Raw genomic sequence first — 27,664 nt, forward strand, 5'->3', positions numbered from 1 at the left:
GAGTTCAATCTTCAACTGAGACTAAGGTTTACTAAGTGCTACTTATGATCGGTGCTGCTATATGGCGTATAGTGCTGGACACTCAAAACGAGGGATATAAACACATTAAAAGCTTTCGAAATGTGGTTTTATCGCCGTATCCTAAAGATACCATGGACAGCTAAAGTCACAAATGTAGATGTTCTTAAAAGAATCAACCAAGAACGCCAACTTTTCGACAACATCAAGAAATGGAAATCGGCGTATCTGGGTCACATCATGCGAAACGAAAAATAAGAGTTCTTTCAACTTATAATTGAGGATAAAATTAAAGGCAAGAGAGGAATGGGATGAAAATGTCCTAGCTCCAAAACATAAGGCAAGGGAGAGGAATTAACTACATACAATCTCATACATATTGCAAACAAGAGAGAGTTGACGGTAAATGTGATCGCTAACATCCATTAGTGGATTTGAACGTGGCAAAGAAGAAGATCTAGAAAATATAACATTTACCTATATTCAAACACATTCCATTAACTACTGATCAATTCTGAAGAGCAGCTATATCCTTATATTATTCAAATTAACACAGGCATTAACACTGTTTACTCTTGAATACAACTTAACATCATTTGCAAATAATAAAAATCTGAAAAACTGAAAACCCCAATCAATGTCATTTATAAACAGATTGAAAATCAAGGATCCAATGCAAGATCCCTTAGTAACACCAGAATTATCATTGAGAATGGACTGGTAGCTTCATAGATTTATTTTTGTATAGCTCATGTATCAACGTATGTACTCTGAAGAGTATCATTGCTTTTAGAATACTAAGTAAGAAAATAAAACATCTAGTAATAACAAAATTTTTATTATAAATAACCAATTAATTTAAAACTTAAAAAACTTAATTTATATATATTTATTATCTTTCAAAAATGAAAGAATATCTTTTATTCTCCTTTGATATTCGTCCATATTTTTAACAGTGAAATTCATTCCGTTTACAATATCACCATCTTTCTCTGAAATTTCTGCAAAATCTGGAGCTTCGTCAGATTCAGAAATCATAACTTTAACGATCATGAAACTCATGTAGAGAGCCAGTGGAAATAGAGCTTCTAAATGGTCTTCTAACAACGAATATGAAAAAAGTTTTTGTGGATCACAACCAAAATTAAGCAGTTGTGTGGATAGAGTATCGTGGTATAATTTCATATATGTTTTGTAGTCATACAATATTTCCTTAGGACTGTTGACTAGGAAGAAGTAAGTTATATCATATGCTGGTGACGTAACTGAAGATATTTGCCAGTCCAGTATTCGAAGACTCGAAGGTTTTTCAATATTTTCAGGATCCTAAAACATAAATTTGGAAAGTTTTATATACAAAATAATGTGTCACAGGTGATTCTATAATATGCTCTATCTATATCTACATATATCTGCAAAGTCGATATATATTTTCTTACAAAAGGCACATATTATAGAGCACAGTTATTTATTAAATCTTGCTCAATAGCTTTCCCTCTCAGAGAATCATTAGAGGCATTTCGTCAGTAAAAGGAAAAGCTATTACAAATAAGACACATTGGACAAGGGACCTCAACCAAACCAAAACTAAATGCCTGGCAATAAGAAAGGGCGCAGTTTTAAGAGTACAATCGAGCAAGTAAAAACATTCAAATACTTGGGAATGATGGTGAATGACCAATGAGATCCTTAACAAGAAATAAAGTGCCGCACCGAACAAGCAAGACAAGCTTTTATTAAGTTTAATCCGCTACTTTGTAGCCGCAATCTTTCCTTAAATCTCCGTTACAGAATGGTGCTATGTATGGTCCGTATTGTTATACGGCTTGGAGATATGGACATTGAAAATATCTTACATTACTAAATTGGAAGCCTTCGAAATGCGGACCTGTTGCGTAGACAGATAGATAGGGTGACAGATAGACAGATAGGGTGAGAAACGAGGAAGTCAAGAAGGGCAAATGCTGAGAGAAAATTGCTCAACTTGATCAAAGTACGAAAAATTTGATACCGGGCCATATCCTGAGGGGGAAAATACTCAATCCATCAACTAATCATCCAAGAAAAGATTCTTCTTCTTCTTCTTCGCGCGACTAGGATTACTCCTGTTTGTTTGCCTCTTTTTCTGTTTCAATTGTTGTTGACTGTACATTGTTTTTCCACCTTTTCGGCGGCCTTCCAACGGGTCTTCTGCTATACGGCTTGTTGTTTTTACTTCTTCTTCTTCTTGTGCCTCAAGGTACAAGGAAATCATCAAGGCTACCCTGACTTTGTTTACAGCTGACCTAAAAAGTTCATTAATGGTGCAGCCAAACCATTCTCTCAAATTCCGCATCCACGACATTTTTCTACGGTCTGGATTCCGTTTTCCTTCTATTTTTCCTTGCATTATATTTTGAAGTAATGCGTATTTATGACCTCTCATCAGGTGACCCAAATACTCGAGTTTTCTTCGTTTTATCGTTAACAAAATTTCTGGGTCTCTTCCTATCCTTTGTATTAATTCAAGATTTGTGATTCTTTCAACCCAACTTATTTTCAGCATTCGACGGTAGCACCACATCTCGAAAGTTTCAATATTTTTTATGTTGTTCCGTTTGAGAGTCCAGGCCTCTACACCGTATAATAGCGTGTTAAATACGTAGCCTCTTAGCATTCTTAATCGTAGAGGGATGCTTATGCTTATATCTCTGTTGCAGAAGAATTTTCTCATCTTTATGAAGGTGGCCCTGGCAATTTCAATACGTCTTTTTATTTCATTGTTTTGGTCTCCAGTTTCGTTTATTAAAGTTCCCAAGTATTTATAACTTGATACTTTTTCAATTTGAATGCCGTTTATACTAATATGTGCTGGTTGTGTCATGATTTTACTGAAGACCATATACTTGGTTTTTTTGATATTATGTTTATGCCATAATTGTTGCAAGCAATATTTATGTTTGTAAGTAATCGTTGTAATTCTTCTACTGTTCTTGCAACTAGTACAGTGTCGTCTGCGTATCGAATATTATTTACAACCTCTCCATTGATTACGATTCCTTCATTTGCTTGCAAAAGGGCTTCCTGACAGATGCTTTCACTATATACATTAAATAGCAGTGGTGACAAAATGCATTCCTGTCTTACTCCTCTACGTATTTCTATTAGAAATAGAAATAGAAATAGAAATATTTATTCATCCTTTTAAGACATTTTTACAAATGTATAGGACAGGTCATATACAGTAATATAACTGTTACAAACATTGTTTAGCTACACAATTTTTTATAGGTACCTAACACCTAACACATATTATAAAATAACATATTTAGACTAACATTTTTAGACATTTTAGACTTTGTATACACAAAACAATTTATACATTTATATTGCTTTTGATATCTCGTTTTCTATTTTCATGTTAGCTTTCTGATTCCAATATAAGTTGAGAATTATTCGCAGATCTTTATTATCTATGTCTTTTCTTTCAAGAATGTCTCTTAGCCTATCGTGGCGTACTCTGTCAAACGCTTTTTCAAAATCGATAAAACATGCATATACTTCTTGATTAACGTCTAGCGATCTTTGTGTAAGAACATTCAAACCGAAGAGAGCTTCTCGAGTACCTAGTCCTTTTCTGAACCCCATCTGTGTATTACTAATATCTGACTCCAACTTTTGATAAACTCGGTTGTGGATGATTTTTAGAAATATCTCTGTTGTTTTTACAAATGTTCGCTAATCTATTTAGTTCCATTCGGTTTACATGTTCGCTCCAGTTTTTCTTTCTTGTTTTTATCCACCCGTTAATATTTTGAATTTTGCATCGTTCTCGTATACTTATGTTGCTTTGTCTGTCTCTTAATGATATGCCCGCTACTGATCTTAATACTTTCCATTTCGATATTGTTGATTTGTTGTTTCGTCTTTCTTGTATCGGTCCTTGTTTCCGCTGCATATGTTAGGATAGGTCTTACTGTTGTCTTGTACACTTTTATTTTGCTTTCTGTGGTCAGATATTTGATTCTCCATATGGTTTCTCGGAGGCAACCACTTACTCTTGCCGCTTTTGTTGCTTGTGCTGTAGTTTCTGTTCTTATATTCCTGTCACTAGTGATCTCTACTCCTAGGTAATTGAATTTCATTACTTATTCTACAATTTTGCCGTCTATTTCTAACTTGCATCTACGCGGCTCTTTACTTATCACTATACATTTAGTGTTTTCTACTGATATTCTCATATTAAGTTTATTTGCTGTGATATTGAAAGTGTGGAGCTGCCTTTTTAGGTCATCCTCGTTATCAGCAATTAGTACTGCATCATCGGCATAGCATAGTATCGTGATTTTATGCGCTCCCATGTGGTATCCATGTCGTTTTCTTACTTCGTGAATTATTTGATTCATCACCATATTGAATAACAATGGGCTGAGCGAGTCTCCTTGGCGGATTCCTCCTTTTAGTTCTATGCGTTCTGTTTCTCCTGTTGACTTTAGAACTCTGGTCTTGTTGATCTTGTTAATTTCATGAATTAGCCTTATTATCTGGTGGTCTATTTGTTCAGCTTGTAATAAATTTAAGATATCATGTCGCCTCACCCTGTCAAAAGCACTTTTTAAATCTACAAAGCACACGTATGCTGGTTTTCCATATTCAATAGACTTTTCTACTATTTGCCTGATAATAAAAAGTTCATCTATTGTGCTGCGGTTCTTCCGGAAGCCTTGTTGTTCATCTGCCATGTTCGCTTTTTCCTCGATTTTATCTTTTATGACTGCCGTCAACAATTTTAATGTGCTGTTCATCAGACTAATGCCTCTATAATTTTCTGAATTTTTCGAGTCTCCCTATTTGAGTATCGGTAGCAGGAGACTTTCCTTCCATTCCGCTGGTACTACTCCGATATTTATTATATCGACAAATAATTGAGGGCTTCTTCTAAGAAAAGATTCAGGGCATATATAACTATTAACACTGGCTAACTTTTGAATCCCGCACAAGACAGACAGGTACGTAACATAAGAGAGTGGACAAATACAACAGGAAACCAACTAATTTATTAAGCTCAATGAAGACAAAAGTTTACTATATTGATCCCGAAACCACAATCACAAAGGCACTTAAGATGCATTTTGGATGGCAGAACAGAGCCTTTTCTGTTTTTAAGTAGGAAAGAAAATCAAGACCTTTATATTTGAGTATATTCACTCAAAACATCGATGAATACACAAAGAAATTTGTTTTATCAAATCCAAAAGCAAACATTTTAAATTCAACTACATATATCGATAACCTACTTTTGTTTTTCAATGACTTTAATTTAAGCAAAGTGTAATGAACTGTTACCGTTCTAATAATAATATTATTAGGTTAAAGCGGTTTTTTGTAAATAAAAAAACCAAAACTATGGAGACTAAGGTTCTTATCAAACTCAAAGAACTTACGAAAACTGTAGAAAAATTTATTGAAGCGGATAATGGAGAATAATCAGATGACAAATAATAGTAACAGCTGAAAAATTAAAACAAGTAACTGCGATGTGAACTCGGCCCTCTACGTGAACAGAGTAAGAATATCTGTAGCTCTTAAGCAAAATTGTTGAAAACTTAGTAGGACAAATACAGAGTACCTATTTGGAATGTTATTTTAAATGTAGAGGCAAGTTCAGGAGAAATCATTAGAATACAACAAAACCACCATATTTATGTTTCGTGGACCTTAAGAGAGCATTTGAATAATGCAGTCCTTATGAGAGTTTTAAGCGCGCAGATGCCGATTTTATCAAAAAGAATTTGTAATCGAACATTAGAAAGATTAAATTAAAACTGTTTTATGCTGGGGGCCACAGTAACGTCTAATGCCGTTAATTAACGCATTATTTGCCATTTTTGTAATACAAATAATGCGTTAATTAATGACATAAGACGGTACTGTGGCAACAGTATTAGAAAGATTATCTATAATTTTAGGATTCGCATGTGTTTAAGTTTATTTGATATAGTATTGTTATTACGCATATGAATCCTAAAATTATTTTAGATTGCCTTTCTAAAACAGTTTTAATTTAAAGTCAAGGTAGGACGGACTATAGGAATAATTAAAACGATCGACAACATCTACCAGAACAACACAATAAAAGTAAAAGTAGAAGATGAACTAACTGACCCAATTGATAAGATAGGGGGATTTCCTGAGTCCTTTATTGTTAAACCTGATCATGGATGAAATAATTAAAAGAAAATAAAAATAAAAAATGATACCAAATGGGAGAAAAACAACTTAAAATAATCTGCTATGCAGATGATGCTATACTAATCTCTCAAAGTGAAGATGATTTACAACGTATGCTGCACCAATTTAATATAACTGTCAGAAAATTTAACATGCTTATTTCCTCTAAAAGACAGCAAATCCAATACGATATCTGAGGCGTATAAATGCAAAACTTGCTTTTTGCAAAAAATACCAAATAAGACCAAATAAATAATAATATATTATATTATAGCCCAATAAATGACCGTTTTGGAGTGTAATTTCCAGGGGCTACTCCGGATTGCATGAAAATTTGGATTTAGGTTCTACTAACACTCCACTTCAAAGTTGAATTTGTGCCGTTCGTTGCTTTTACTTGAAGGGTGACATTTACTCCTTCTCGGGGAATGAAAAACGCGTGTTTAAAATAAGGCCGGAAATGGATAAATTGACTTATTTTAAGCACCTTTTGTTCTATAACGTTTTTTACGTAATTCAATACTTTTCGAGTTATTCGCGATTTAAAATGTTGATTTTTCGACAAAAAAACTACGTTTTCAGACCGTTTTTCCCAAATAACTCAAAAAGTAAATATTTTATCGAAAAAAATATTTTTAGCAAAAGTGTAGCCTATAAAAAAACTAAAAAAATGGTGTACCAGTAAAGTCTACAAAATGAGTAGAAACAAAGTTGTAGCTCATGAAAAATACGTTCTTATTCGTCTAATTCCAAATCGAATAATTCAACGCGAAATCACCGAAGAAAGAAGCGTTTTTCGGGAAAACCTTATTAACATTTTTAAAGTATCGAAAAAAAGCTTATTATTTGTTTTTTTACAAAAGTTTACAGCATCAAAAATAAACGAGTTACACTGAAAAAAAAAGTTGGCCCTTTTTTTTTGGTAAAAAAAATCGTGAAAACCTCCCTCTATTTAGCACTCTAATGAAATTAATCGTTTGGCTTTACCATCTGTTTTAACTGTATGTGTATTATTTATATGATTTATAAGTTTGATTGGTTTGAAGCGCTTATTTTGGAAAACATTTGGTTTTATGTTAAAAAAAAATTTCTAAAAATTTTTGAAAAATTTCATTTTTTCAAAATAACTTAAAAAATATTAGTGATAAGAAAAATCTTAAAGAGTACAAAAATGTAGGTTTTGCTATTATAAATATGCTAGTTTCATTTGGTTTCTCCGTAAGACAAAAATTGGTTAAGATATGGCTTTTCAAAATTTGCATACATTCCTGATTAGTGACCCATTCAAGCTTTCTAAATTATAACCCTTTCAAAAATAAACCCTTTAAACCGGTGAGACTGACAGATCATATAAAAAAATAGATAGGTAAGTAAATTGTTTGTAAAGCGGTAGCGATTAATTTCATTTGGGGAGCTAAACACGGCGAGATTTTCATGAATTTTTACAAAAAAAAAGAGGGCCAACTTTATTTTGAGCGTAACTCGCTTATTTTTATTGCTAAAACTTTTGTTAACAATTAAAACAAAGATTTTTATAAGCACTTTAAAAAATTTTATAAGGGTTTTTCCCGAAAAGTGCTTAATTTTTCGGTGATTTCACCTTGAAATATTCGATTGGAATTAGACGAATAAGAACGTATTTTTCATGAGCTACAACTTTGTTTTTGTTTGATTGATAGACTTTACTGATACACCATTTTTTTGGGTTTTTTATAAGCTACATTTTTGCTAAGGATATATTTTTCGATATAATATTTACTTTTTGAGTTATTTGCGAAAAACCATCCGAAAACGTAGTTTTTTGTCGAAAAATCAACATTTTCAATGGCAAATAACTCGAAAAGAATTGACTTACGTAAAAAACACTATAGAACAAAAGTTGCTTAAAATCAGTCAATTTATCCATTTCCGGTCTTATCTTGAACGTATGTTTTTTCACCCCCGAGAAGGGGTGACTGTCACCCCCCAAGTAAAAGCAACCAACGGCACAATTTCAACTTTGAAGTGGAGGGTAAGTAGAACGTAAATCCAAATTTTCATGCAATTCGGAGTTGTCCCTGAAAATTACACGGTATCGCCGAATTTCCCGATCATTTACTGGGCTATTAGAGCTAGAGGATCAAATAATAGAACAAGTGATGGAGTTTAAATATCTAAGAATCACATTATCTAGCTAGGGAAAGCTCGAAATGGAAGTGGAAGATCAAGTGAATAGAGCAAATAGAGCCGCAGGTTGCCTGAGTGACACAAATATGTAGAAATAAAAATTAGACAAGGCGAAAACGGCGGGTTCGTTGGAAAAAAATTCGCATGAGATTTTTTTGCATAATCATATTCGTGAGACATCCCAGAATAAGGTTCAAGAAGTTGCTTACGTGAAAAGGGGTCCAAATTTTTTTTAATCAAATTGCAAAAATCAATATTTTTGGCCCGGGCTTTTTTTTAGGTTGTTTGGACCATTCTGGACAAAAAGGTCTCTTATAATTTTTCTCTAAAGTTGCTCGTTTTCGAGTTATAAGCAATTTAAAATTGAAAAAAACGAAAAATGGCGATTATAATAGCTCGGTTAAAAATAATTATTATGAAATTCAGAAAGTAACCAAATCAAAGATTAAAGCCTCCACTACATGATCCTGAAGATATTTGTGTCATTAATTTATTACTAAGCTGTTATTTTTAATTATTAATAATGAGCCGTAAGATCGTATTGACGTGGCTGTAAATGTGAGTGCGAGTAAGATGCACCATAATGGTGCATGGACGGGATTCTGCAGAAAGGAACCAAACCACAAATATGTATTTTTCCTATTAACAGTCTCATAGGTTGTAAAATACCCCGTAGATACTTGTGCAGTAAAGAACTAGGCCACATGATATATACCGTCCTCTATGAGCGAAAGAACCAACCAATATTATCGTTGCAGCATGACAGCATTCTGCAGAAAAGATCGAGATGTGGGTTGGTTCCTTTATGCAAATTCACTTAAGTTATTTTGCAGAAGGGAACCAAGCTACAAAAGTGGATTTTTTTTAAACAACTGTTTTCTTGAATTCACGGGACTTCCAGAACAAATTATTAAATGCCAGTAATTTCATATTCACATTTTTTTAGATTATACGCCTGATTATGTAATTCAATAATGGAAAATAAATGTTTGTTAACTTTGAATTCATTAAAGTTGTTTTGTAGAAGGGAACCAAGCCACAAAGTGGATTTTTTTTAAAACAACTGTTTTCTTGAATTCAGGGACTTCCAGATTTTGAAATCGAACAAATTATTAAATCCCAGTAATTCCATATTAACATTTTTTTATATTATACGCCTGATTATGTATCTCAATAATGGAAAACAATTGCTTGTTCACTTTGAATTCACTTAAGTTGTTTTGCAGAAGGGAACCAAGCCACAAAAGTGGATTTTTTTTTGAAAACAACTGTTTTCTTGAATCAAACAGTATGTGTTAATTCAAATATAATGCATATATTGACGATTTTAATGTTAAACCATGATTATTTTTAATAGAGAGTTTTAAATTTTATCGTAAAGTTTTTGGCTAATATCTCAGTTTTAACAAAGTGTAGTTTGGATCCTTTCTGCAGAATCCCGTCCCATTGACTGCCGGAATGGCATCTCTCTCGCACTCATCATTGCCGACCGCCTAATACGTGCATGGCGCTCATTATTTTTACTTAAAAATAACAGCTTAGTGATAAAATAATGACAAAAATTTCTTCAGGATCTTGTAGGGAGGGCTTTAAACTTTTATTTGATCACTTTCTGACTTTCATAGTAATAACTTTTAACCGAGTTATTAAGCCTTAAAAATCGCCATTTTTCGTTTTTTTTTTTTTCAATTTGAAATTGCTTATAACTCGAAAACGAGCAACTTTAGAGAAAAATTATAAAAGACCTTTTTTATCCAGAATGGTAGAAAAAACCTAACAAAAATAGCCCGGGCCGAAAATATTGATTTTTACAATTTGATTAAAAAAAAATGAAAAAAAAATTTGGACAACTTTTTACGTGGGCGACTTCTTGAACCTTATTCTGGGATGTCTTACGAATATGATTATGCAAAAAAATTTCATGAGAATATTTTTTCCAACGAACCCGCCGGTTTCGCCTTGTCTTAATAGCGAAAAAGAAATGAAAGGCAGAATTTACAAAATAGTCATCAAAATATCATACCAATGACATACGCTGCAGAAACACAATCTGACAGAGACAGCAACAACAATTTCTCAAAACAGCGGAGATGTAAACCCTTCGAAAAACAAAGAAAATAATGATAATTTTTTTAGTCAACAGGCATAAAGGTAAGTATATTATTATTAGATAAAATTTAATTACAAATTACAAATACATTTAAATGTAACAAAATATTAATAAAATTTTTATTATTTTTGTATACAATATGAGTTTTGTATTTATACTCTGGGCTAATTAGCAAAATTCATGGAAAAGTTATTTACCAGCAATTTTATTGCTGGAATAGAATTATAAGATCCTATATATTAATAATATAGGTATGCAAAGTCCGCAGATAGTATGCTACTTTTTTTATAAACAAAATGGCGCCGACAAATCGTATTTTTTTCAATTATTGCTCTATAACTTCGAAGATTTTAACTTTACAACCAAAACAGCTTAATAAAAATTCACCGCAATTAAATTCTGCATAGAGATGTGTTTTTCACGATTTGCTCCGACGAAAATTTTCCTCGGAAAATTCGGGTTTTCCTAACAAAAACTCTAATTTTCAAATAAAGTTTTAGGTAAGTAATTATTAATCAATAATTAAATAACTTCAAACTGACATCAAAGCTTTTTTGGTATAGATTGTAATTCCAGAAGCCGGTGAAAATTAAACGAATATTTTAGCAACAATTCAATTGTTAATTAACAAATTACGATCGCAATAATAAACAAAATAATCATGATACATTGATCAAACTTATAAAGATTATAAAGATTAGATGCTTATTTCATATTTTATCGACAAAATAAAAATTTTTCTTTTTTTTGCATAATCTTTAAATTTTGAAAAAAAAAATAGGTATAATACGCTGGTCTAATTAGTAAAGTACAAAGAAAGGTTATTTACCAGAAATTTTATTGCTGGAATCGAATTATAAGATCCTATATATTATTAATATAGGTATGCAAAGTCCACATATAGTGTGCTACTTTTTTTATAAACAAAATGGCGCCGACAAATCTTATTTTTTTCAATTATTGCTCTATAACTCCGAAGATTTTAACTTTACACCAAAAACACTCAAATAAAAATTCACACCAACTTAATTCTGCATAGAGACATGTTTTTCCCAATTTGCCGATGAAAATGTGGGTTTCCCAACAAAATCTCGAATATTCAAATAAATTTTTTGGGCCAGTAATTATTTATCAATAATTATATAGCTTGGTGAAATAAAAGCTTTCTTGTTATAGATTATAAATTCAGAAGCCGGTGAAAATGAAACGAATATTTTAGCAACAATTCAATTGTTAATTAACAATTTCCAGTCGCAATAACAACCAAAATAATCATGAGACATTGATCAAACTTAGAAAGATTATAAAGGTGTGATACCTATTTAATATTTTGTCGACAAAATATAAATTTTTCAGTTTTTTGCATAATCTTTAAATGTTTAAAAAAATTGTTATAAACAAATTAACATTTCTCAGAAATTGTTCATTATATTCTAATTTAAAAAAATACTTAAAATGCGTATTTCATAGGTCTTGAAAATGAATGCTTTAAAAAATTTTCCAACCATTGGCAAAAAAGTTATGAAACAGCAAAATAAATATACGAAATCTCCGTTGTTTATAATTAGTTTTAATTGTTTCAAAGCTTAAAAGTGAGTCTATGGTACAACCTAATTACTCACAAAGAATGTCAAAAATTACTGCAATGGTTATATTTTAGTCAAAGATTAAAAACACCTTTTTTTGTAATTTTTAGCGCAAACGTAGGCCTGATACAGAGTCGTAGCTAAAATGTTCACTCGAAGCGACTGACACGCAGCATGCATTATTTATTAAAAGTGTACATCACGCGGCCGGTCGTCGCTCCGAGTGAAAATGTTAGCTACAGTACTGTGTTACTCTACTTTCGCGCGTGTAAATTACAAAAAAATATATTTATAATCTTTAATTAAAATATAACTATTAAACTGATAATCGATATTTTTTTGTAAATAATTAGCTTGCACTTTAAACTCACTTCTACGCTTTGAAAGAATTAAAAAACAATTATTTATATGGGAAATAAGCCACAATTAAAATGAAAAAAATAATTTTATTAACGTTTCGACGCCCAAATCGGGTGCCGTTGTCAAAATACAAAATATTACAACGTAGAATGAAGTAAACACTTCTGTTGTATATAGGTATATTATAAATTTATTAAAAAATTTTTAAAATTCATCCACAAGGGAGTGGTTGTACAAAACGTTTTCGGTCAAACTGACCATCCTCAGTGTAAACGTCCAGTGCTCACCTGATCACAACCTTGTGCTAATTCCGAGCAAGGATGACATACATCCACATGTGATACATTTTTAATCTTAAGACATCGACTTATTTTCGATTACTATACAGCTCATAATGTAGCAATAATGTTATTTTGAGGTTTTACACCTATTCAAGTGGCTAGTTTCAATTACTTGTACACTGGACGTTTACACTGAGGATGGTCAGTTTGACCGAAAACGTTTTGTACAACCACTCCCTTGTGGATGAATTTTAAAAATTTTTTAATAAATTTATAATATACCTATATACAACAGAAGTGTTTACTTCATTCTACGTTGTCTTAACAAAGGTATACAGCCAACTACAGGGTTTACCCTTTTAATGTTTTACAAAATATTACTAAATAAACAAAAATGTTGTTGCTAAGCAAAAAAATTCTTCTAATAATTTATTTAATCTGACTCATTTATATTGGCAATTTAGACATATATTATACATTTTAAAGTAGAAGACTTTAAAATGATATTGCCAATATTTATGAGTTGCGTTCCTGGGACGACTTACTGAAAGATAATTCATTCGATTACATGAAATCAACCCCAACTCAAGAATATCCGCCACAAAAAAATTATAGCATGTGATCTGTCTTTAAAAAGACAACCAAATGCAACGACAGTAAAATTCTCGCGTTAGAGACTTCATAGTAAATCACAAGGGAAAACCAGGAAAAAACCCTGTTTTTTGAAAATGACATTTTGAAAAAAAAAAGAAAATGACAACGGCACCCGATTTGGGCGTCGAAACGTTAATAAAATTATTTTTTTCATTTTAATTGTGGCTTATTTTCCATATAAATAATTAATCATAAAAATGTCACAAGGAAATAGCTTCAGAACAAAATTAAAAAAAAGTATAAACACAGTAGTAATCGTATGATTACTTTGCTGTTTCATAACTTTTTTACAAATGGTTGCAAAAAAGTTTTAAAGCATTAATTTTAAAGATATTTGCTATTTTTTTATAATATAATAAAAACTTTCTGAGAAACGTTAATTTGTTTATAACTATTTTTTTTAACATTTAAAGATTATGCAAAAAAATAAAAAATTCATATTTTGTCGACAAAATATTAATCTTTATAAGATTTCAAAGCTTGATCAGAGTATCATAATTATTTTGGTTATTATTGCGACCGTAAATTATTAATTTACAATTGAATTGTTGCTAAAATATTCGTTTAATTTTCATCAGCTTCTGGAACTATAATCTAAACCAAAAAGGCTTTTAAATCACCAAATTATGTAATTATTGGTAGATAATTACTTATCTAAAACATTATTTGAAAATTAAAGATTTTGTTGGGAAAACCCGCATTTTCCGAGGAAAATTTTCGTCGAAGCAGATCGGAAAAGACGCGTCTCTATGCAGAATTTAATCGCGGTGAATTTTTATTCGGGTGTTTTTGTTGTAAAGTTAAAATCTTCGGAGTTATAGAGCAATAATTGAAAAAAACACGATTTTCGTGCGCCATTTTGTTTATAAAAAAAAGTAGCACACTATCTGAGGACTTTGCATACCTATATTATTAATATATAGGATCTTATAATTCGATTCCAGCAATAAAATTGCTGGTAAATAACTTTTCCCAAAAATGGCCTATTCTCCGATAATCAGCCCAGACTATTATTATTATATAAGCACACTATTAATTTGTTGATACATACATATATCATTTTCACCAATAACTGTATAAGTGTCAGGGTTGTTCAAAGAATTTTATCTGCATAAATTAGACGCATCACTTGTTTTCGGATTAAATCAAAAGATATAAATCACATTGGTGTTGGCCTTCAATTTATAATCATCATATCCTTTATAAACAAACATTCATGTGGATCATCAGATATTTCTTTTCCGTATCGGTTCAAAGGCTAAAGGTTTAAAAAAACACCTTTTGATAATTTCTTGCCAATATTTGCAATGTAAAGTAGATCAAAGATGGAATAGAACAAAATGATGGAAGAGCTAAAGCATCTTGGAATGACAGTCCAAATAACACCACAACAAAGACCAGATTCAACGGAGCAACTTCAAATGAGATCAAAGTAAACAAAGGCGTGGATAAAGGTGACTCTATCTCCCCGACACTGTTTAACCTAATATTAGTAGCCGTAAGTAAGGAGGACAAACTTGGAAATAAATATATTATTACAGATCAACTTTAAGTAGTAGCATATGCAGATAATCTAATCACCCTAGCAAAGACGAAGACGGCACTTATAAGACAACTTGAAAGATTAGTAAGGAAGCAAAGAGGATAGGGCTAGAGATAAACCAGAACAAAACAAAGTACATGAGGATAGAGAAGGAACACACAACAACTCAGAAAATATCTAATAACTAGGGAGCGGATTTATATGCGATCAATTTTGATGAAATTTGCGCATATATATGCAGTAAAAAATTACGAAATATGCGCAAGATATGCACAAAAATTAAAAAAATGCGCATTTCTAGAAACCACACATTTTCTGTTCTATTCTATTCTAGGCGGTTCTTTTATAGGGGGGCGGCAATCTTATTTATTATCTTTCAAATAAAATCATTATTTCTCATATATGCAATTTATTCACATTTTTTACAAAAAGTGATACCAATAGTTATCTATTTAAAATAAAACAACAATTACGTATTTTTTAATATTTCATGTAATCGAATGAACTATCTTTTAGTAAAGTCGTCCCAGGAACGCAACTCATAAATATTGGCGATATCATTTTAAAGTTTTCTACTTTAAAATGTATAATGTACGTCTGAATTGCCAATATAAATGAGTCAGATTAAATAAATTATTAGAAGAATTTTTTTACTTAGTAACAACATGTTTGTTTTATTTTAATAGTATTTTGTATTTTGACAACGAAACCCGATTTGGGTTTCGAAACGTTAATAAATTCATTTTTTAGTAAAATTGTGGCTTATTTCCCATAAAAAATACGTAATTATAAAAATGCCACAAGGAAATAGCTTCAGAACAACATAAAACAACAATATCACTATATATTATATCTTCGATTATAATTCACTACAATGTGTTTTTCCAAATTTTTTACGAGGAAACATTTTCTTTGATCAGATAAAATATTTTTATAACTTGAAAAACTCCTTTCAACATCAACAGAAGTAATTGGGGCGTATTTAAAATAACTTGTTAAAGGCGTAAATTCTGCACTAAAATCAATTTCAAAATTTCCATTAAAAATTTCGCATATGTCCTCCAAAGTTTTAAAGCTGTTTAAAGACGGGATGTGATCTAAAGCATGAATATTTCAATTTCCGTTAGAAATTCGTAAAACTATGGTTAAAAGCATTTAAAAGTGTAAATTCTCTTAACAATAGGGGATTTAAAAGAATCACCAGAATTATAGGTACCTACTAAATTGGGATACAAATTGTACTAAATATAATAAAAGTAAATAAAATTCGGTAGATTTCCCGGTAAACCATCCTTCATCATTTTAACATCCTACAATAATTTTATAACGGCATACTATAAGCACTATAAGTAGTACTTTGTGTAAAGATTGGGTGTTTCCTAAGAAAAAATGAAAAGGCAGTGAATGAACCGTCTCTTTTCAGGTAGTTCTCGAATTAATAGATATGGCAGCCTGTGCGGGGAAATATTTTTTGTCGAATTAAAAAATTAAAATTTTTTTTTGGACTTAAATGTTTTTAAATATGCACAAAATATGCATGTTTCTTTAAAAATATGAAAAATTTAGTAAAGTTCTAAAATATGCGAAATATGCATGCAATATGCATTTAGCATAAAATCCGCTCCCTACTAATAACACAGAACCATAAATTTGAAACTGCATCCACTTTTAGCTACTTAGAAGTAACAATAGGGAAAACCGAAAAAGAGACAAAGGAAAGAATTCTAAAAAGAAAAAAAAACATGGAATGAATTGAACTCTGCTGAGAAGAAAGACTCTAAGTAAGAGAATAAAATAAACATATATAAGACCTTAATAAGAGCTGTTGTTACAAACGTGATGGAACCAACGACAATTAACAAGAACAATAATGATAGATTCTGAAAATTGAGAGAAAAAGAAGGATGAAAACAAATGCAGAAGTTGAAGGAGGATTAAAGGGATAAAATATAATCAGATACAAAAAATCTCTTCGCTTGGAATGAATAGGAGATATACAAAGACGCCCACACTGAGATTTGCTAAGAAGGATAACTAACTGAACGCTACTATGGTCCAGGTGTAAAGAAAGGCCTAGAAGAAGATGGCTGGATGATGTAGAAGAAGATATAAGCACAATGAATGTTAAAGATTGAAACGTCCAGGCAAGAACAGAAAGAAATGGAAAAGATTCACGACAATAGCAAAGACACACAGCAAGGTATAAATGATATAATTTAGAGGAATAATCCACCTTACCCAAGAGTAGGATTTTATAATAGAATATAATAGAATATCTGGATGTGACAGAATATAATATAATGATAGAAATATAATCCCTAAGGGCTGTAACGCTTAGTAGACGAATAAATGAAAAGCACATAAACTAAAACTAAACAACAAAACATAAACTAAGTTAATCACAAGGCTTTCTCTAAAAAAAAAAAATATTGAAAAAATATTATTGAAAGACCTAGAATCTGACGTTTCTATATGCCATAAATATTTCTAGAAGAAGACGAAGAAATATTTAGATAAATCATAATAGGCTAGGGTAATTAGATAAAAATATACCCTGTTCGTGACACTTCAGCAGCCAGGGTACTGAAGCGTTTTTTCGACAGGTAATACCTATAGGAACAAATTATAACTATTTTCTGCGTAGGATCTGGTGGCCATTTTATTTATAAACAATTAACTGTCAAAAAATGGCATCTTCTCCTTTTTCTTTCAAATCAACGGAAAATAGTAAAACTTATGATTTTTTTAGTACAAATATCTTCGAGATTATGGAAAAAGCTTTAAAATAACGTATTACAAAGTTTGATATACTCATTTATTGTTAACATAATTGCGAAAAAAGGTAGGAATTGCAAAAAATAATATTTTCTCAATAACTGTTGTAAAAATTAGTATACAGCTTTGAAATTTTTATTAAATGAGGGTTCTTTGGTGCTTAATATGTGATAAAAATTTCAAAGCGATTCATTCAATTGTTTAAATTTTATTCAAATTGTTTTTCCCAGCGAGAATTTTTTTGCAGTAACATAAGTCAGAAAAAAATCATCTTAGAACCATTCCACAGGTGTCAAATGAAAGAGCATGAGCTACTTTTCAACATGGTTTAAAAAAGTAAATAAACAATGCATTTATTAGTACTAATAATTATGCAAAATATCGTCAATTTTTCTTTATGAACTTTTTGAATAACTTTTTCCAAAAAAAATATCTTTTTTACCCTGTTTTAAGTGCACAACTACCAAGTAACGTTATCTATATCATAATTGATAAAAAATTATAATAAATCTGTATAATATCTTATATCACAAAATAAAAAGTTTATAAGGAAAGATTTACGATACTTTTTCATAATTATGTACTTATTACTAATAAATGCATTTTTTATTCACTTTTTTTAAACCAAGTTGAAAATATAGCTTATGCTCTTTCATTTGACACCTGTAGAATGGTTCCAACGTCATTTTCTTCTGACTTATCTTATTACAAAAAAATGCTCTCTGGGATAAAAAATTTGAATAAAATTTAAACAATTGAATGAATCGCTTTGAAATTATTATCACATATTAAGCACCAAAGAACCCTTATTTGACAAAAATTTCAAAGCGTACACTAATTTTTACAACAGTTATTGCGAAAATAATTTTTTTTGCAATTCCGAACTTTTTTCGCAATTATATTAACAATAAATGAGTATATCAAACTTTGTAATACGTCATTTTAAAGCTTTTTCCATAATCACGAATATATTTGTACTAAAAAAACCATAAGTTTCCCTGTTTTCGATTGATTTGAAAAAAAAAAGTAAAAAATGAAATAAAAATGGCTGCCAGATCCTACGCAGGAAATAGTTACAATTTGCTCTTATAGGTATAAACTGTCGAAAAAACGCTTCAGTACCCTGGCTGTTGACGTGTCATGGAAAAAACCTTATTACCCTAGACTATAAGAACATACTTACCTCATACTTAAATAAAAAGTTGTTACACCAGCAATCTCCATGAGTTATCACCAATTTATACTTTTCCTTTTTGAGCTCTTTTATAAAAAGATCAATAATTTTACTCTCAACATTTCTCACACAATTTGTCAGCTCTGCATCACCCTCTACAACTTCGTACCCATTGTTCATCGCTGAAGTTATATACTGTTGAAATTTTTCTTCACTGAACATGTCCTTTTTCTCTTCAAAAACGTTCTCATAAACTTTAGAAGCAAGATCATTAAATTGTTCGGGACATTTGTCTTTCATAGCCAGAGAAATAGCGTGGAATTTGGCATATTCTTTTAGAACTGCTTTGATGTGACCAGGATTCATTGGAGTTTTCTTATTCCAAAGTTTGTATCCTTGTGTTTTTAAGTTCTCCATTAAAAGTGCTTCGTGACCATTTTCTGAAGAACACAGATAAGCTTTTGGAAAGCTAATAAAGGGATCTACGATGTTATGTTCTTCTTGAAATTTTTTAAACTCCTCAAAAACACGATTATACAAATATATTTCTCGATTATAAATTTCGTGAAGTGGAGCAGCTTTCCTGAAAGCTTCACTTGTATGTGCTGATTTTAAAATTAGGTCCAACGTTTTATCACCACTTTTAATCGTAACAGTACTTATTACCCCCAAAAAGTTATCACCTTTGAATGATCCCGCGTTTGAAATTACTTGATAATCAGAGAAACCATTTTGTTTTGCGACACGGTCGATTAGATCTTTCTGTTCTTTGCTTAAGGCCGGCCGTTGTATGAAAGAGAGGTCCCCAAGTCGCAGTGCAACAGAGAGAAAAGATTCTTTCCCGAGAGATGCTGCCTCTATCGGAGAAATAACGCAATAGATATCTAAGCGAAGCGCGGACTCCAGACTTTATAGTCAGCTGATAGTTTAGTTTCAGTACAGAGAGGTATGCAGGTGCGGTCTCGCTAAGATGACTCGAAATCGTTTTATATATGAGGTGCGAACTTTTCATTTTCTAGGAGGTTTAAGGACGGGTTCTCGCTGAAAATTTTACTCGGATAAATACTGTGCTCGTATCTCGTGGTAAAATCTAAACCAAAAGTATTGGAAAAATCTATTTCGCATATTGGTTCATCATAGTTTGTTACCCACTTCTCATGTCCCAATATTATAAAATTATACCAGGGAAGAACAATTATATCACTCAAATTTGTCTAATTGTCTAATTTAGAATGAAAATGTAATTAATGTTTAGAACATTTAATGAAAGCTTATAACCAAGGATGGTACTAAAGATGAGCAATTTGGTCCGTCGGTCTGCCTGACCGCGAATATAACTCCTCCGTCACTGTACCAGGTAGAATAGCGAATGAGGTGTCGAATGAAAGCCTATAATCCAAGGATGGTACTAAAGCTGATAAATTTGACCAAGGCTGTCTGTCCATCTGTCCGTCCGACCGCGAATGTAACTACTCCGTCATTATGCCAGGTAGAATGACAAATGAGGTGTCGAATGAATGGTTATAATCCAACGATGGTACTAAAGATAAGCAATTTGGTCCGTCGGTCTGCCTGACCGCGAATATAACTCCTCCGTCACTGTACCAGGTAGAATGACAAATAAGGTTTCGAATGAAAGCTTATAACCGAGGATGGTACTAAAGATGAAAAATTTGACCAAGGCTGTCGGTCCATTTGTCCGTCCGACCGCGAATGTAACTTCTCCGTCATTATGCCAGGGAAAATGACAAATGAGGTTTCAAATGAACGATTATAATCCAACGATGGTACTAAAGTTGAGCAATTTGGTCCGTCGGTCTGCCTGACCGCGAATATAACTCCTCCGTCACTGTACCAGGTAGAATGACCAATAAGGTGTCGAATGAAAGCTTATAACCAAGGATGGTACTAAAGATGAGAAATTTGACCAAGGCTGCCTGTCCATCTGTCCGTCCGACCGCAAATGTAACTTCTCCCCGTCATCATGCCAGGGAAAATGACAAATGAGGTTTCGAATGAACGATTATAATCTAACGATGGTACTAAAGATGAGCAATTTGGTCCGTCGGTCTGCCTGATCGCGAATATAACTCCTCCGTTACTGTACCAGGTAGAATGACAAATGAGGTGTCGAATGAAAGCTTATAATCCAAGGATGGTACTAAAGATAAGCAGTTTGACCAAGGCTGTCTGTCCGTCGGTCCGTCCGACCGCGAATATATCTCTTCCGTCACTATACCAGGTTAAATGACAAATGAGGTGTCGAATGAAAGCTTATAATCCAAGGATGGTACTAAAGGTGAGAAATTTGACCAAGTACTTCCGGTTTTACAAATGGGACCGGAAATACTGTTTTAAAGTCACCGGAATAGTAAAAGTGATATATTATTCGACGAGCCTTCGCAAGGCGAGAACAAATATATACTTCCGGTTTCATGAGTGTCTTTCCGTCTGTCCTCCTACATACAACTCCTCCGTATTAATACAGATATAATGACAAATAATGAGGTTTCGAATAAAAGATTATAACACAAGGATGGTATTAAAGATGAGTAATTTAACATCGGACTTCAGTTTTAGAGTTGCAACCGCAAGTATCTGTTTTAAAGTGACTCAAAGTATGGTATGAATGTAAATGAATATGATCCAAAATTAGTAAAATCGTATATGAATCGACGCAAAGTTACACGAAGAGTTAAAATATCGACTTCCAGTTCTACTTTCGATTACTTTGGATGAAAACCTAGGACTTACGAAGTCCAATTACTTGTTAACACATGCTCTTGTGAACATGAACGGAAAGAAATAACACGAGTAGCGTTCATCAGCAAATCATCAACGGCTGATAGCAAAACTCTACGAAACTATATATACGTTATAGTCTAAGATCCGAATATAGGTCGACCTGCACCCATCTGCTTTCCGGATGAGACATTTTTTTATTAAATTTCATACATAGACAAAAACGACTTGCATGGCTTGCCTATCAAATTCGTGTCATAGCTATCCTTAAGGTGGGGTGAGCTTATAGTTTGAAATAAATATTTCAAGAATATTTTTTTGAATTTTTTTTGAACTTATAATAGAATTCTTAAAATCCCATTGACTGATCGGGTCACAAATGAGGAGGTCCTTACAGAAGAATGGGGAAAAACCGAGACCATCAAATCTCAAAAGTTGGAATACTTTGGACACATTATGCGAAATGAATCCAGATATGCCCTCCTACAAGCCATTCTCCAAGGAAAAATATTTGGAAAGCGAGGTCCAGGAAGAAGAAGAACATCCTGGTTAAAGAACCTCAGAACCTGGTTCAACTCAACATATGTGAAGCTTTCCTGCATTGCTGCAGATAAAATAAAGATTGCCATGCCATGGAGATCGCCAACATTCGTCACGGACAGGCACAGCAAGAAGAAGAGGATAGAATTATTTTATTTTTAAATTAAATAAGCATATTCACTATTATCGTTGATTGATATATTGGACGGCCTCTAATATCTCAATCAACGCTATAATTCAATGAATTAAAAAAAAAAATAAGGAAAAATATTAAAAAATAAGCCAACGCTCAGTGAATCATGTGAAACGAAAAGATCAAAAATATTTTATTAGCTTTATGAGTATTATGAGTTTATCGAGCATAAATCTGTCGAGTTTTTTCAGTTATAACGATTTTTGACTTTTTGGTATTACTCAGAAGTCAAAACAACCAAATTTTTGCTCACGAATGGGTGAAAATCAACATATTTATTATAATAAAAAATAAGCATAAACAAAAAAAATTGTATGTGCAATTTGTATGCACGTTAAAAATTCGGTTAAAATTCACATTCTTATTCCAGTCAAAACACAATAATTAACAAGTCGCTGATGTGGCATTTCGATCATCGACCGAGAAACACATTAAATTTTTATTACTGGTGTTGATAACGTGAACGGTATCAAATATCACATAGTGGGCAGCTGTATTGATTTTAAATAATAAAAAATGTGGCAGAGTCTCGAAGAGTTATAACGCCATTGATGATGATGATGACCAAATACTTTTGAAATTACAAAAATGAATAGGTTTTTTTGTATTACAATCAAGATTATCGTTTTCAGGACAAGCAATTATCATCACAAATAGGATGTTTTGAACAGGGTTATTCAAAGCAGAGTGCTGCATGCACGATTTTTGAAAGAACTCACAATTGGAATTCGACATTTGGTAATCGAAATTACAATTCATGCTTAAATTTAATTGCTAATCACTATTTTCGTACCAAAAACCGGTTTAATGGCGATTGCTATAATAGCCCTATCTATACCTATAACCCATCTGCACACTAATGGAACGCAGATTCAGATAGAACGCGTTAAACAGTCTTGCTACCTGGGAACTATTATAAATAATGAGCAGTAGAGCAAAAAAGTTGAAAATGGTGGAGGTATTTAGCATCAACGGTTCTCCTTTAAAATCAATATGACGCCTAACCCTTCAGCGGAATTCAGTCGCAATTTTAAATTTACACCACTATTGACCTCCCCTAAAGGTTAGAATTATAAAATTTGGGGCAGCTCGGAAACAAGATTCAATTCAATAATTATGCTCCCCCACCCCTTTTTAATATATTCCCGCTAACTCGGAAAATATCAACCGCACGAAAAAAATTGTCAAAAAGAAATAATTGTAGGAAATCATATTTGAAACAATTTTAAATATTCGTAAAAAAAATGAAAGAGATCAAAATTCAAAATTATGTAAAAGTTAATTCTATCTACTAAGTTCTATTTTTGTATTATAGGTACCTACATTTTTGTCGTAAAACTCATAATTAACGAGACAATTCAATAGTTATGCTCTAACTCTAACCTCTAACTGTCACTATTTCCCCCCATAACTTGGAAAATATCGACATCATAAAATAGTTATTTTCCTAACTAGTGCGGAAAGTGATAATTTCACGCACGAGACTGCCGTTGACCCGAACGACGCGATAGCGGAGTTCGGGCAGGCATTCGAGTGCGAGGAACACACTTTCCGCACGAGTTAGGAATAATATTTATTCTAGGGCCGTACGTTTGGAAAAAGCCACAAAAAATAGAGTTATATCGATTTTTATTTAGAAGTGAAAATACACAAATCAATTATTTGACAAGGTTGTTAAAAACAAACTTTCAATATTAGTTTATTGCATGTATTATAATATATTATAATGCAATATTACAAGGTATTTTACTTTCCCGCACGTCGTGCGTGAAAGTGTAACTTTCGGAAACGAAATGCGTGAGTGAATCTTTAGTACCATGGTTGGATTATAACCGTTCACTGTACACTCGTCACCTCATCTGTCATTCTGCCTGGCATAATGACGGAGTAGTTACATTCGCGGTCGGACGGACCGATGGACAGACAGCCTTGGTCTAATTTCTCATCTTTAGTACCATCCTTGGATTATAAGCTTTCATTTGACACCTCATTTGTCATTCTACCTGGTACAGTGACGGAGGAGTTATATTCGCGGTCAGGCACACCGACGGATCAAATTTCTCATCTTTAGTACCATCGTTGGATTATAACCATTCATTCGACACCTCATTTGTCATTCTATCTGGCATATTGACGGAGTAGTTACATTCGCGGTCGGACGGACCGATGGACAGACAGCCTTGGTCAAATTTCTCAACCTTAGTACCATCCTTGGTTATAAGCTTTCATTCGACACCTTATTTGTCATTCGACCTGGTACAGTGACGGAAGACTTATATTCGCGGTCAGGCAGACCAACGGACCAAATTGCTCATCTTTAGTACCATCGTTGGAATATAACCGTTCATTCGACACCCCATTTGTCAATCTACCTGGCATAATGACGGAGTAGTTACATTCTCGGTCGGACGGACCGATGGACAGACAGCCTTGGTCTAATTTCTCATCTTTAGTACCATCTTTGGATTATAAGCTTTCATTCGACACCTCATTTGTCATTCTACCTGGTACAGTGACGGGGGAGTTATATCCGCGGTCAAGCAGACTGACGGACCAAATTGCTCATCTTTAGTACCATTGTTGAATTATAATCGTTCATTCGACAACCCATTTGTCATTAATCCTGGCATAATGACGGAGTCGTTACATTCGCGGTGGGACGTACAGATGAACAGACAGCCTTGGTCAAATTTCTCATCTTTAGTACCATCCTTGGTTATAAGCTTTCACTGGACACCTTATTGGTCATTCTACCTGGTACAGTGACGGAGGAGTTATATTTGCGGTCAGGCAGACAGACGGACCAAATTCGTTGGAATATAACCGTTCATTCGACACCCCATTTGTCAATCTACCTGGCATAATGACGGAGTAGTTACATTCGCGGTCGGACGGACCGATGGACAGACATCCTTGGTCTAATTTCTCATCTTTAGTACCATCTTTGGATTATAAGCTTGCATTCGACACCTCATTTGTCATTCTACCTGGTACAGTGACGGGGGAGTTATATCCGCGGTCAAGCAGACCGACGGACCAAATTGCTCATCTTTAGTACCATTGTTGAATTATAATCGTTCATTCGACACCCCATTTGTCATTAATCCTGGCATAATGACGGAGTCGTTACATTCGCGGTGGGACGTACAGATGAACAGACAGCCTTGGTCAAATTTCTCATCTTTAGTACCATCCTTGGTTATAAGCTTTCACTGGACACCTTATTGGTCATTCTCCTGGTACAGTGACGGAGGAGTTATATTTGCGGTCATGCAGACAGACGGACCAAATTCGTTGGAATATAACCGTTCATTCGACACCCCATTTGTCAATCTACCTGGCATAATGACGGAGTCGTTACATTCGCGGTGGGACGTACAGATGAACAGACAGCCTTGGTCAAATTTCTCATCTTTAGTACCATCCTTGGTTATAAGCTTTCACTGGACACCTTATTTGTCATTCTACCTGGTACAGTGACGGGGGAGTTATATTCGCGGTCAAGCAGACAGATGGACCAAATTGCTCATCTTTAGTACCATCGTTGGGTTATAACCGTTCATTCGACACCCCATTTGTCAATCTACCTGGCATATTGACGGAGTAGTTACATTCGCGGTCGGACGGACCGATGGACAGACAGCCTTGGTCAAATTTCTCAACCTTAGTACCATCCTTGGTTATAAGCTTTCATTCGACACCTTATTTGTCATTCTACCTGGTACAGTGACGGAAGACTTATATTCGCGGTCAGGCAGACCGATGGACCAAATTGCTCATCTTTAGTACCATCGTTGGAATATAACCGTTCATTCGACACCCCATTTGTCAATCTACCTGGCATAATGACGGAGTAGTTATATTCGCGGTCGGACGGACCGATGAACAGACATCCTTGGTCTAATTTCTCATCTTTAGTACCATCCTTGGATTATAAGCTTTCATTCGACACCTCATTTGTCATTCTACCTGGTACAGTGATGGAGGAGTTATATTCGTGGTCAAGCAGACCGACGGACCAAATTGCTCATCTGTAGTACCATTGTTGGATTATAACCGTTCATTCGACCCCTCATGTGTCATTCTACCTGGCATAATGACGGAGTAGTTATATGCGCGGTCGGACGTACCGACGGACAGACAGTCTAAATTTCTCATCTTTAGTACCATCCTTGGATTATAAGCATTCATTTGACAACTTTATTGGGCAAAAATATTTCTTGGGGATTTTTTGTCCGGGATTTTTTGCGGGGATATTTTGTCAAAAAAAAATTGTGGGGATTATCTGTCCGGGATTTTTTGTGGGGATTATTTGTCCGGGGATTATTTGTGGGGATTATTTGTGAGGATTTTTTGTCCGGGGATAATTTGTGGGGATTTTTTGTCCGGGATTATTTGTCCGGGGATTATTTGTCCGGACCCCCTAATAAACTCATATTTGTCAAGTACCGAAATTTAATAAGGAAAGTTTCAAACGGGCCATTACGCTCCTGAATTTTTGATGTTTATTAAATTTTTTTCGTAGCGCCATCTTATACATAATTGCTACATTAACAGAGCTTAGATTCTTACAGATTCCTATACTTTTTGTGTATTATATGTACAAGATTTACGTTTCACATGCCAATTTCTATTAATTCCAGAAATTTATTTTAAAAGTACACCACGCAAAAAGTACTTTATTAATTCACATTTTTTTAACGTTACATCCTTCCGTTACATATAGGCTAGTGCTAAACGGACTTTTATCATGAAATTCATTTAAATACTTGAGTAATTTAGATATAAACGCTCTTATATTTATTGAGAAAAAAGCAAAACTTTCACATTTTTTTATAAACAATACACAACAGGTAGGGTAGCAAAAATATGGCTGTAATTAGCGAGATATATTGTTAGTAGGTTAAGCATTTTTCGGTATACATATATGCTCTAGATTATGAGTGGTGTACTTTATAAAGGTGATGGGATCGCCTATACTTGTAACATTACCAATGGCCGGCCTTAACTCCATTGTCACTGATTAAAACACCGTGTTCTACTGATTAAAAAATACAATTGAATAGGATATTATTGCGATGCTTGATTCAAATTATGTAGCCTTGTGTCTAATAAATAATAACCTGTTGCGCAGCAGCAAACATTTTACAGCTTCGGTACCGCGGAATCTTCTATTTATTTACGTTTTATTTATATCGAAAATTCAACCTCACTTCGCACATTTCGAAGTTAAGTTAAATTTGAAATGTTTGTCTACAAAATAGCATCGCAATATTGACACTTGATTACTTTCAATATTGCATTCCGTTCAA

The 27,664-nt window shown here is 33.1% G+C and overlaps 2 protein-coding genes across 2 annotated transcripts in view; both read right to left on the bottom strand.

Annotated features, from left to right (window-relative positions):
* The window catches only part of LOC126879895 (tachykinin-like peptides receptor 86C), an 883,727-nt gene that overhangs the window by 532,798 nt on the left and 323,265 nt on the right, over nt 1-27,664 (bottom strand). The window lies entirely within an intron of this gene.
* On the bottom strand, nt 841-27,516 carry LOC126879901 (uncharacterized). The gene is made up of 3 exons (XM_050643246.1): nt 27,356-27,516; nt 18,887-19,649; nt 841-1,344 (listed from the first exon to the last, which is right to left on the bottom strand). Exons 1-3 carry the CDS (start codon nt 27,364-27,366, stop codon nt 898-900), a joined length of 1,221 nt encoding a protein of 406 aa, XP_050499203.1. The 5' UTR covers nt 27,367-27,516; the 3' UTR covers nt 841-897.

Source organism: Diabrotica virgifera, chromosome 2 (assembly GCF_917563875.1).
Source record: "Diabrotica virgifera virgifera chromosome 2, PGI_DIABVI_V3a".
NCBI classification, from domain to species: domain Eukaryota; kingdom Metazoa; phylum Arthropoda; class Insecta; order Coleoptera; family Chrysomelidae; genus Diabrotica; species Diabrotica virgifera.